This window comes from Triturus cristatus, chromosome 7 (genome assembly GCF_964204655.1).
Source record: "Triturus cristatus chromosome 7, aTriCri1.1, whole genome shotgun sequence".
NCBI lineage: Eukaryota > Metazoa > Chordata > Amphibia > Caudata > Salamandridae > Triturus > Triturus cristatus.
The window spans coordinates 1,192,240,838-1,192,254,468 of NC_140590.1; the positions used below are offsets into that span (position 1 = coordinate 1,192,240,838).

The window sequence follows — 13,631 nt, forward strand, 5'->3', positions numbered from 1 at the left end:
TATATTTGCCTTTCCAAATTTGCCTCCTAATTTAGCCGTCTGAAATAGAAGATCATCAGGAAGACCTTTTAGCAAGGTTTGGTAAAGGATACTCAAACGAGTCCTCCTTAAGATTAACTCCTTGAGAGCATTCTTACTTAATGCATTAGGAGAATTGATCAGAAGACGGTCTATATAGCTGCGTAGCTGTAGATATTTAAAAAAATCACACGCAATCAAAGCATATTTATCTTTTAAAAATGCAAAAGAGGCCATTTTACCCTCGCAGAGTAAGTCCCCCAGCGTAAGAATACCTTGGGTTCCCCACCTAATTGTGACTGAGTCTTGAAAGATTGATGGTAGCAACCTAGCAGCAGTCAATGGAGTGTAAAAATTTATTTTAGGTATTACCCATTTTCGAGAGATCTTCCTCCAGGCAGAATGCATTGCTGTAATGACCTTGAATTTTGTTTTTTTATAATAACTCGGCTCGAGGACCTTAAGAAGCACCCCCTTGACCTCTTGTCCTAAGCGGATCTCGAAAATAGAAGGACTGCAGGATAAGGGAAGTGAACTGCGGAGCCCGAATAATGGGGGAGCCAGATGTTGAAGTAAAGCGGCCCAATAATATAAAGAGAGACTAGGGACTGACCAACCTCCTCTGTCCAATGTAAGGATCATCCATTTAGCAGCTCTTCGAGGCATATGATAGCTCCACATAAATCTGTTACAGCATCTTTCTGCGCTATTAAGACTAGCCTTCGAGAACTCCAGGGATATAGTCCTAAAGATGTATAGAAATTTTGGCACGATCAGCATCTTTAGCACATTCCTTCTGCCAAATAAAGAAAGATGGAGATTGTCTAGCCTACGTAAAGTGAGACTGGCAGCATCAATAATAGGAAGAATATTCATATCTGGTATTTGTTCTACTGCTGCCGAGATTTTAACCCCCAGATATGTTGCAGTCTGTACCACCGGTACTTCCGTAGGTGGCATAGATGCAGACTGAATAATCTGAGTCTTTTGGACATTAAGTTTATAACCTGAAAGCCGTCCAAATGACTGCGCTAAGTTCTTAATAGCGGAAAATGCCAGAGATACATCCCTTGTTATAATTATAATGTCATCGGCATAAGCTAATGCCTTAAAGTCAACTGCATTGATCTCAACAGGTAGGATCCTAGTGGATAGCTCTATTTTACTCAAAAAAGGATCAATATAAAGAGCGAATAACAAAGGCGAGCAGGGACAACCATGCCTAGTACCTCTATTTATTGCAAATGGTCTTGAAAGCTTACCTGAAATTGACAGACTTGCTTGAGGAGCAATATAGAGTGATTGGAGAGCCTGAATGAAGATAACGGAGAAGCCCTTCCACCGAAGAACTCTCCATAAAAATTCCCAAGCTACCCTGTCAAACGCCTTTTCGGCGTCCAACAGGATAGCTGCAAGAGGGGAATGTCTAACCTGCGCCCAGTCCAAGAGAGCAATGACACGGCGTACATGATCCGCCGTGTCCCTTCCAGGAATAAATCCGTGCTGGCGGATAGAGACCAGGGGAGTTATAACCAAAGCCAATCTACTCGCCAGGATCTTTGAATAGATTTTGCTATCCGTGTTTATCAATGAGATTGGGCGGAAGGAGGCGGGGTTCAGCTCAGGTTTATCCTTTTTCTTTAACAGAATGATAGAGGTGAAGCGCCAAGAATTAGGAATAATTCCTCGCTGGGCATCTCTCAAAAACCGCAGAAAATCGTCCTGTATTTCTGAACAAAATGTACAATAGAATTCTAAAGGGATAAGGTCGGGGCCCGCAGCCTTCCCACTAGCCAATGAATTCATTGCTGAAATCACTTCCTCCCATTGAATTGGGGCCGTCAAAACCATATTCTGATGATCTGAAATTTTAGCTGTGTGCAGACTCTCGATAAAATCAGCAAATTCGAGGTCCAATGTTTGTGAAGTGGCTTCCTCGGAGTATAGGGAACGATAGAAGTCACAAAATACCGAAAGAACCCCTTCGGGGGTATCATAAATGACTCCCAGGGAATCCTCAATCCTAGTGATGCGGTTAGCTAATCCACGCTGTTGAAGTCGCTTGGCGAGAACCCGCCCAGACTTCTCACCATACTCCAACATTGTCGAGCGGAACTGCAGATATTTAGCCGCCAAGTCCTGTCCAAAAAACTCCTGCAGTGAAGCTTTAGTCTGTGCAACCTGCGTTTGAGCTATAACAATGTCCCCACCCTCCCTAATAGTAGTGGTGAGTAAGATTTCAAATCTACGTAATTCTTCCATCCGCTCCTGAATTCGGTCTTTTATTTGTTTATGGCGAAAAAAAGAAAAACTTTTAGTTTCGCCTCGTATAGCAGATTTAAACGAGTCCCAGAATATGCTATTAGAAGTTGAGCCCCTATTAAAATTCAAAAACTCAGTTGCCCATGGTCTCATATGATCCAAATAATTAGGATCCAGAAGAAGCTTGCGCTCAAACGTCCAAGATCTTAAAGTGCGCCTGTCTGCTGATATATTACATTTCATAACCAACGGATTGTGATCTGACAATATTCTGGGAAGAATTGAAATTGAAACTGAAGATACTAACTGATCTGAAAGAAAAAAATAGTCTAACCTGACCGTTTTTTTGTGGGGAGCAGAGAAATAAGTAGTCCCTTCCTTGTCTTTGCAATAGTAGAACCACAGATCAATCATAAAATGTTCTTGGACGAGGGCTTGCAAGGCTCTATACACTCTAGGTTTTTGACCTAAATACGTCTGACCTTTTAATATGTCAAAACTTTCTGGCATATTAATATTAAAGTCCCCGCAAAGACAAATAGGTTGGGGCCACATAGCCAACTCAACATTTAGGAAGTCTAAGAACTCAGGATCGTCAAAATTTGAGTTGTAAACCGTACAAACTGTCAAGTTTAAATTATTTACCAAAAGATGCGCAATTGCCCAGCGACCCCCAACGTCCTGACTATGCCTCAAGCATGATCCTATCCCACACTTCATCAAAATAGCCACCCCCCTTATCATAGAGGACTGCCGAGAGCATGTTACCAAATCAAACCCTGGGATTTTAAGATACTCTCTATTATTCCAAGGGACGTGGGTTTCCTGCAGGCAGAGTACCTCGACCTGGAAAGAACGAATAACCTGTGTGAATAAGGCTCGCTTCCTAGCATTGTTGAGACCGCATATATTCCATGTCACAATAGAGATACTACCCATTATCTTTTAACCAAAACATACTGACAAAGAAGATACTTTCATTTTGTTGGTTTAAACCACGAATGCCAAAAAACAAGAAATTAACGTCAAGCTTATTTTCTCCCCCAAACACACTACCCCCAACCACCCTCCCACCCCTCACCCCTACTGACCCACCCCACCACCCAAACCCTAACCACCCCCCAAACAGGGCAGGGAACATCGTCCCAATGATGTAGAAGCTGGTGCAGACTAGGCCCCCCCCCCCCCCCCCCCGAGAAACATCACTTAAACCAGAGACTCCAAATCCCGCTATTGTTGCACTGAGATTCCGAGATACATCAACAAACATTAAAACATTATAACGTGTCAAGATATCCCTTAGCCTGTACTTCAGACTCAAAGAATTTTATCTGGCCATGAAAAATTACTTTCAATTTGGAGGGAAACAGCAAAAAGACCTGTGCCCCTTTTAACTGGAAAGGGGCAATCAGCTGGCGGAGCTGCCACCTCCGCTCCACTGTTGCTGGGCAAAAATCTGGCCTAACAAAAAACTGACATCCCTTCCCAGATCTTTGCCTGTCAGGCCTGGCTAGATCAAAAATCCTCTCTCGCGCCAAAAAATTATGTAAGCATATTAGAATTGCACGTGGCCTATTAACAGTCTGACCAGGGCGATGTTTTATTTTAAAGGGAAAACGATGGGCGCGCTGGATCTCCAACCGCCAGTCCCACTCCTTGACTTCTGGAAATGCTTCCATAAATAAATCTATGATAAACTGGCGCGTATCCTGCCCCTCCAAACCTTCAGGCACCCCCAGGACTCTAAGGTTGTTTCTCCGTGCCCGGTTCTCCAAATCAACCAATTTCCATTCAATGTCACCCCTCTGTGACTGAATTGAATCCATAGAGGCTTTATGGGTAGCTAAGTCATCCTCCAGAGTAGAGATCCGGGACTCAGCCTCCGTGACCCTCGAAGCGATATCCGTACAGGTCTTCATGACTCTACGCAGGGAGTTTTGAACCCTGCGGCATGCCCCTTGTGCCCGAGCACTCTCCTGTCGAGTCTCCTCCCTGTGTGCCATAATTATTTGATAGATTGTGGCTAATGAAACTTCCCCCTCAGGGGGGCCTGATTCAGACTCCTGAGGAAGCATCCCTGGTTTCTTAGAGATGCTTTGAGGGGCAACTTGTGCCGAAAAGGAGTAGTCCCATGCCAAAGATCCGGTATCAACATCAGAGACAAAATCCGTAGGGACCTTGCGGACTGTAGGTGGGCCACTGTGAGCACCCACAGAATTCAAGACATCATTGACTCGCCAATCCCCCGTATCACTGCCCTCATCCTCTGTCCAGTCCTTATCCAGAGCGCCATCCTCTCCCGATGAACCAGTGTGTTCCGAGAGTGAGAAGAAATTATCAACATCCGTCGCGTCTGTTTCAGCCTTAGCAATTAGAGGGATATTAGAGGTCTGTGTAGGAACAAAGCAGGAAACAAGGGGGTCTGCTAAGGGGACAGCCTGCTGCAAGTTAGATTCCTGGGCTGGAGGAACTACATCTCCCAGCATGCCCTGCTGCATCTGAGCTGAATCTATCGCAGGGATTAGTACAGGGATTGATGCAGTGCCTGACTGACTCCCTCCGGAGATCCCCTCTGTAGTGGTCCCGGTTAACAGAGCAAGAGGAGAAGAGACAGAAGGTAATGCCTGATCGCCAGATACCTGAATGGCAGGGGGAGAGTCAGCAGGAACGACCGAAATGGCAGCTAGAGGACTCGATACAGCAGCAGCACTCTTACGAGGTTTAAACAGGGCAGGCACCAATGCCTGTGTTCTTGAGTTTCCGCCAGAAGATGAAATGACCGTAGATCCAGCCACAGCCGACTTCAAGTGCAGCCGCCTGACCGCGGCCGTAGCCGCAGCCGCAGATTGATCACCAGTAACAGGCTTGGCAGCCCCCCGGGCCGGCCCCCGTGAGTGACTCTTGGGCGGCATTGCAGATGACAGCTCTAAATTCTGTTTAAGGATAGTCCGCGAAATGCAACGGCAGCCTAAAGACGGACCTGCTCTGAGGATACGGCTGACCAAGACCCGCGAGTGCAAAGCGAGACTCATGCAGCGAAGCCGCCACAGCAACATCAGAGAACAGGCAACAGATAGCAGGTAAAAATTCCCGGTCTGCAAATTCGCGGGAGTCTCTTGAGTCCCTACATATAATCAAAGTTAGGAAGCTATTCGGCAGGGGGGGAGCAAACGCCGACACCAGCTACTCGGCCACAGTTGCGACCGCCATCTTGCCCCTCCAAAAAAAATATTCTTGTCAAATACATTCTCTCTGTGTGCAGCACTCTGTCCACACAGCTATAGTCACTACATTCACAAACAGCTCATAGACAAGGCTTACTGGTAAATCACACAGTCAAAACGAATCTCACAACCCATGCCATATACATCTGGTTAAGAAACAGGTAGGACAGGCATCGCACATAGCATCTGCTACCCATTTATTTCAGTCATTCTATTTTCACAATGAAATAAACACACATGACTCACCACATAAGTATACTAGCAGCCAACCACAGTTAAAAGGGAAGTGACCTAAGCAAAGCGCATGCACAGTATCCTTTTCACCTTAATCATATTCAGACTTTTCCCTGAATCTGGATCGCAATGTGAAAACTCTTGGAGACTGGCTGGTGGTGGCAAGGACTCCATCTCCTCCTCGTCTACTGCAGGAAGGCAGTACTCCGGCATTGAGGTGTACACATCTGGCATATCTTCAGCATCCTGAAGTAAGATAAACACACTAAAATGAGCCTCACATGTGGAGTCAAGTTCAATGCAAACAACTAAACGCAACAAAATGGGTTCAGCTGAGCTGCTAAAACAGTCTTATGATCTCATCTGGAACCTCACGATTTTCATTGCTCAAATGCGGTCTATGTCGTCCTGGAAATCATGACTTTAGAGACCTGGATATCTCTGGATTTTTTCAGATTTTAATAGTTTACTTAACTGAGTTCTCCCATAGAAGTCATGACTCCTAATAATAATAAATTATGTGTTCCCATGTGCCCCTATCCCTCTAACTGATGTACAGTGTAGCCCGCCACGATTCTTAGCATCTTGCTCCAATACAATATCTCTAGGTATATGATTAAACATGAGCTTTGTGTGGTTTCTCAGAACTTCTTGTAGAAAAGTAACCTCTCTCGACAAATTCAATTAACTTTCCAAGTCTTCTTCGAGTTGGTCAAGGTGCCCTTTTAAGAGAATACAGTTGAGAGAGTGAAGACATCTGTAGGCCCAATACACACTTCCTTCCTTAAGCCAAACATGTGAGTCTATAACTCAAAAGGGAATATTAACATATTTGAGCCTTTCTCCAAAATGGAGTAAATGATGATTCAGCAGAACTTTCAAAAGACTGCTTTTTGAAAGCTAAATGTTTTACTGAACTGTTCAAAGGACCTGAAAATATATTTTTTCAAATATGTGGGAGATACGTTATTTTGGGGCTTTTAAACTAATTTAACCTCAATCTTAAAATGCCCATGCATCTATATTGCACTGTGTAAGAAAGGCCTCCCGTGCTGTTTAATATTTTTGTGTACTGCATCCTAGACTCCACTAGGAGTTTCCAAAATTAGAATGGAGAGTCTCATTCAACACAACATATTAGAATGTTTTTTGTAAACAAACTCTTTACATCTCTCCAAAATGTTCCTTTTGAAAGTTGGGGCACAGATACACCTTTATATTCCATTCTTTGCAAGCATTTGCAACACCTCACATGAATTTGTGTTCAAGGATCAAAGAAAGATTGAGCTGAACTGACACAAAATACACTAATTACCATTTTTCGATGTATTTACTAGTTTAAGATTGGTTTTAATTTAACCATAGAAACCTAACTCAACCAGTTGTATAAGTCCCAAAATTTGAAGACTGCTTTAGTTAAGCCACTGCTATTCAAATTGATCAGGGCATGGCTTCTTACATCAAAATTTTACAAGACTATCAAATGGAGGCCTCTCTGTGTTATGTTTTTGGTTGCACCTCCAGTATATCTTCCATTATATTTTCCTTCTATTACATTTTAAACAACAATGGATACACATTAAGACAATGAATTTAAATGGAAAAAATAAATGATCTAAAAATAAATAATATCGTAAACAAATATATGTATATATATAAAGGTTAGATGTAAGCAAATACATAATAAAAAGAAATAAATATAAGTCGACAAGTTTGCTTATAACTTTGGCACCATTTGACGAATCTTCACAAAACTTTCAAAAAAGGTGCTCTTTTTTGCCTAGTTTCTTCATAGAAAGTTTCAGGATGGTCCGTCATGCGGGGGCTAAGAAAGGAGGGGAGGGGGGGGTCCCCCAAACCACCAAGCAATTTCCTTAGGGGGTTTTGAAAAAGGATACAGTGAAAATAGCTGAGGAATGGCACCAAATTTGGAAGAGAGATATATTTTGGTCCAGAAGGTATGCTTTTTGTGATTTGGTGCAACTCCGTTCAGTCGTTTAGAAGAAATGAAGGTACAAATATATTTGTATATCTAGACGGTTGGCTTTGAGGGACTCTCACAGGAGGCCCGCAAGCTCAATTTAAACCAAATTGAGCATTCTGACTGGTTAAGGGGGCTTATTTTACCCTTAGGCCATCTCGCTACCATGGGAGTAAGGCTCCAGCGGATCAAGCGCTCGGTTTAGCTGCCCGCAACATGAATAAAATCCTTGCAACAGACATTACTAGACTTGGGGACTTACTGACTCTTAAAATATATATATATTTTTTTAAAGATACAGGGGGTCAGGATGGGGATACACTGCACCCTAGCTCTTGCAGCTTGCCTTCTTATTAAAAAACAATATGACCCTCAGGGTGGGTCAGGGCTCGGGGATCAATGTATATATTATTTGGGAAAAGGAGCATCCGTGGGGCCCATCTCACAGAGCTGAACTCCATCCCCGGCATACATCTGAAAGGGTAGGGTGAGCGCCACCCCCCCCCCCTCCCAGCCTCTTAAGGCCCCAGGGAGGATATTTTTTTCAAAAAGTGGGTGCACGCTACCCCTTCCCCGAGCCTCTCCGAGGCCCCGCGGAGAAGATCTCTGGGCCTCTTTTTAATTACACACGAGGTGGGAGCATGGCCCACATCCCTGAGCCTGTATAGGGCCCTGGAACCCCATCACCCTTTCAGGTAGTGAAACTAACATTGCTCCTGCCCAGCGGCAGCATTGTAAAACACCTCCTCCTGATGCACCCAGGATGGGTGCATGCGGGGAGCTGACGAGGCCGTCAGGGACCTTATGCTCCCCCCCACGACCTCAAAGTAGTGGATTGTGAAGGATGGGAACAAAAAAGGGCCCCAGGGGATAGGGTGCCCAGGACCCTAGAGGGTAAGGGAGGAGGCTGTGCAACCTCCTGCCCTTAAAATGAAAAAAGCCCCCAGAGGATGGGGTATCTGAGGCCCGTAGAGGATCGGGGAGAAGAGGACCACACCCCCCCTTTAAAAATAATATGGCCACGGGGATGCACCAGGACACAAAAATGAATAATAAATGAGCAGGACTCGCTCATTTATTATTCACTGCTCCTTGAAGGAGCGCCCCAAAATACCCTTTGGGGGGCTGCAGGGAGTGCAGCAGCCCCAAGTAACATTTAAATACTAATACAAAATAGGGGCATTGAATCGATAGCCCGAGGATAGCTTACCATATTTTTTTTTAAAGCATTCAGCCACTCCAGGCCCTGCGACCAACCCCACACAGCACAAACCACACAGCCAAGGGCCCTGCACAGAACTACTTTGGGCCGGACCATTGTGCCATGTAGCTTTCAGTCATCTGCAAATAGTGAACTGCCTCAGGCAACCAACCACCCATGCAGCTAACCACCAGCTCTACATTCCGTTGCCAAAGTAAAAATTCTGGTATCTCAACGTTCATGAACATTTGACAAATGATGCCAAGGTTACAAGCAAGTAGAAGATACTTTGACCGACTCTCGCTTCCCCCATTAACTTTATTATTCTCCTCCTTCTCAGATCTGCATGGAACCTATGATCCTAGCACCTAGCATAACTTGATATTCTAACAAAAAACGGAGCATGTAAACTCCTGACAAATTTTGTTCAGATCTATAAAAGGTACCAAATGATTTGGGAATACTATTTACCCCCTCCTTTAACCATGCTTCCTTGACAGAGCTTCATGAAACTCAAAGTATGACAATGGAGTTAAATATATGCCAAGTGTCTGCTAAATTTTGGGCACATCTATGAAATGGCACCAATGTTATTAGCAAATCATAGATAATTTGGCACCCTCTTTAAATTTGCCTCCATCATCACCTCTCATTGAAACCAAAAATCGCTGAACTTTAATGGAATGTAATCTTTATTGCTGGATTATTAAAAAAACATTGCAATACAGTACACAGAAAATGCATTAAAAACCTATATTAAAAGAATTCAATTTAAAAGAATTACATAAAATAGACATGTGGTGCGGTCGCCAATGCCTTTTTACAAGACTGAACCCTGGACAGAGACTCACTTCCCTGTGGATTAAGATGAAACTAAGGTGAAACTGCCCCCAGGCTATTAATACCATTAGCCTCAATTTTAGATTAAGACACACCAATAGAATGTGCCCAGTTTTCTTGGTGAACTCCTCCTGCCCCAGAGATTTATGGATTCACATGAGCAGATATTGTATACGGTGAACTTAAGAAAGTGTGGGTGCGGCAGATAAAATACAGTTTTCCTGGGAGAAGATAGGAACTGTATCAAGACTTGTTGTTTTTAGAAGGTGCATGTGCAAAGGGCTAGGCCTCTAGAGACCTCAGCCAACTAGTGGACCTGTGCAACAAATAAAGTGCGATGTGCTTATACTAGAATAATAACCGCGTCAAACCAAAATTGGTCAAAACGCTTAAGCTGTTAACTCTAAAAAAGTGCTTGTGCAAGAGCTAGGCGTGTATGGACTGTAGTCAACTAGTGTACCTACATGCACCTGATGAGACTTTAGAGGGAAGGTGTTTCAAAGTGATCCAAGAGCTGTACATTAAGGAAAAGCAAAGGATGAAAACACTGTCCAAAATGCCAGGTTGATATGCCACTGGAGGCTTTATCGTAGCAAGTATAGAAACAGCAGGTTAGGCATGAAAAAAAAACTTTACCCAGTTTACAGCAGACGCACATTCATAAAAAAAAAAAAAAAAAAAAAAAAAAAAAATCAGGAGCAGGGGTTTGGGCTGAAACCAGAGCTCTTAATTGTCTAATCACTTCCCTTCCCTCCAGCTTCTGGAGCCATGCCCTCCAACTTTTTGGACAAACTATGAGGAATTCCACCAGTGCACAGTTCAGTCAAGTGTCTGATGGTTCAAAGCAGGCCAACACTGCCTCCCTGCAGGACCTTATGCCCCGGACGTTCCACCTTTTTCGTAGCAGCGGTCGCCAGTCTTCCATAAGGGTGTGGCACAAGCATAGTATATGGATAATATCTTCCGGACGCTGGTTACGCTGCCAGAAATACGCCTGTTCCTCACATCTTTTGCATGCAGGATAATACATTAGGGTCGGAATTATGCCCATTCGGAGTTTCATGAACTGTGCCTTTGTCCAATCATTTTAGAGTTTGTTTAGATAACACTGCGGTTTCAGACGCTTCTAGATGTGCAGTGTCATCCAGCCGTGTTTGCGTTGAGACAGGCAAGGCTTTGTCCTCTAATAATGAGCGCTATTGTGTACTTGCTTTTGATACCCTTTTAAACATCTGACGGCTAATGGATAGGTCCAAGGTACTCGTTAGTCCGACCATGATTAAGGCCTGGGATAGGTAGGACCTAACCGAGGACCTCTGTTTTGTTTCCAGTTTGGACCAAAGGTGGTGAGCCCAGCGAATCTTGTTTTGCGGACCAGAGTTTGAGACAACATATCATAAAGGCTGCCTTCTGTGCCAGTGTCTGCTTGGAAATTCCAAACTCGGAAATGGACACGACACAACCTAACATACAGAGACATATAAGCGATGGGCTTGGTTCTTTGGGTTTTACAAAATAGATGAGGCGAATGGGACATATTTAACGTTGGGTAGGTTGACGGGATATATGAGGAAGAACTGCTACTTTGCAAACTCTGTATTCCTGCCAATAATGATTATTACTAAGGTTATCAAATTTGTGATACGCAAGATGTACCTGCTAATGGTTTGGTTGTTTTATCAAGTATTAAATGAAAACAGTTTAAAAACAAAAAAAAGACATTCCAAATTCCAGCCTTATCTGGGCTGAACATAAATGGGAGTTGAAAAATTGTTCTGTAGATCATGAGAAGCATTTTGTCCAGTGTTGCACTGTCTCGCCCCTTAAGAGCCTCACTTCCGTAAGCTAAAGTCGGAAGGATTTTTGCTTGAGCCACATGGAGGATAGGTGTAAGCATAGGGCCTTTTGTTTTGTGTAAAGAGACCTAAGGGCAAAGGATAAGGCAATGCCCTTCTTCCTAATTTCATTTAATTGGTTGCTATATCGTTCATTATCAATGAAGTGGACTTCAGGGTACTTAAAACTTTTATTTGACCCTAACTTTTCTTGGTCTAGGAACCACGCTAGTTTTTGTAGTCTAGCTCCTCGAACCATCAGCATCTTGGTTTTGTTTTTATTGATGTTCAAGCCATTCCTAGTTGAAGAGGCTGAAATAGTGTCCAGAAGGCACTGCAGGCCGACCTTGGTTCTGCTAATCAGTACTAGATCGTCCACATACAGCAGGTTCAAGAGCTGAATGCCCCCCAGTTTGGGCACATGGGAATTAACTGAATTTAAAGTAGAGTCAGATCAGATAAGAAGAGGTTAAATAATGTTGGTGCAAGGAAGCAAACCTGCTTGAGACCTTGTGTGTTATTAATTGGCCTAGACAAGCAAGACCAATCTCAGATTTTTATTCTGAACCATGTTTCTTGATACAGTATTTCCAGGGCCCTAAGCGGGCCACCAGGGATGTGGAGGAGGGATAATTACTGCCTCAGCTTCCCCCTGTCGAACCTATTGAGCGCAGACTTGTAGTTGATAAAGACCAGGTATACTAATTGGCTATTGATTTCCGCCTGTTCAAATAATGTGGAGAATGCCATAAAGTTCACAGAGGTCCCGGTGTGCTTAGTGAACCCAGTTTGGTTTGGGGGGGTGGTCGCATTGCACTCGGCCAAAAGCTGTAGCTCATCTGGTAGTACCCCTGCAAAATATTTGCCGTTGTTGTCAATTAGAGCTACCAAACGATAGTTTCCAGGGACCCCCGTGTCTACCCCTTAAATATCAATGCAAGTATTGCGCTTCACCATGAAGGGGAAATACGGTTCAGCTGCAAAATGGTCAAGAAGATCTTCCTTGTAAATGGCTGGTGGAATTCTGCCTGAGTCTGACGCCCCCTCTTTGCGGCCCTTTGCAATTTGTTTCTGGACTTAAGTATCAGTGATAGAGCACCAGGATGTTTTAGAATCACTGCTCCTGGGATGGGGTGCAAGTGGTTTGATAGCCTCCGAGCCATCTTCTTGTACATGGGGCTGGTCCAGCTGAGCCAACTGATTGATGTGGTCATACAAGAAGAGGTACCAGATTGGCTCTGGGATGTTTAAGGAGGCCACATTTGGGAGGTTTCTGCCCACTCCATTTACAGTCCGCCAAAAGTTTGCAGAGTTGTTTGACCTGATGTCATGCAGCAATTTTGTCCAGGAGTTCTATGTCTCCCTTTGATTATTCCTTTTCTCCACCTTTAGATTTCTTCTTGCCCCCCTTAGTATGCATAATCTTATTGGGTCCATTGGCAACCGTTTGAGTTCTCCACACCTGGTTAAGCCTTCTTTTGGTACACCTTTTCAGATAATTTGTTCCCCATCCTTGTGGGAGGGCTGACTTTCGCAAGTTGGATTTCTTTTTTTGGCTAGGATGCGAGCAGACTTGCACATTTTTCACTAACCTTACTCAACAAGACAGCGAGTTTCCCTCGAACTTGTGAGCTGATGCCAGTAATTGTTTGGTGTTGAAGGCCAGCCTTGAGAGGGTGGGGGTCAGTAGTATACTTGATGCTTTTGAGGTTAACTGTTTGTCCTTCAATCACTAGGTCTACTGAACAATCATACTCATCCAACCCAGTGTTAAGAGTTAACTCTTGAGGACGGTGGTTGCTATCCATTTTTTTTCTCCAAAGCCAAGAGAGGTGATGGCGTTCAGCAGGGGGAGATTTACAAAAGTGTAGTCAATTAAAGAAGCCCTGGAGCTTGTTAAATATGAGAGGCCAGCGGTTTGATAGGAAGTATTTGGTCATTTACAACTCTGGACTCGACTTAGCACATAGCAGGCTGAAAAATGGCATACAGGTTTATTAAACAGTGTCTAAGCTACCTGTGAATCAACACTTTTT

At 43.8% G+C, this 13,631-nt stretch overlaps 1 protein-coding gene across 3 annotated transcripts in view; it reads right to left on the bottom strand.

The window, feature by feature from the left end:
- Positions 1-13,631, bottom strand: part of TEP1 (telomerase associated protein 1) — a 1,383,286-nt gene that overhangs the window by 1,237,069 nt on the left and 132,586 nt on the right. For all 3 annotated transcript variants that reach the window (XR_014966740.1, XM_085618536.1, XM_085618535.1), the window contains exon 3: positions 5,829-5,984. Coding sequence is in view for 2 of the 3 variants with exons in the window: in XM_085618536.1 (XP_085474662.1) it covers positions 5,829-5,984 (156 nt within the window). In the remaining variant the exon portion in view is untranslated. The remainder of the gene's footprint in view (positions 1-5,828; positions 5,985-13,631) is intronic.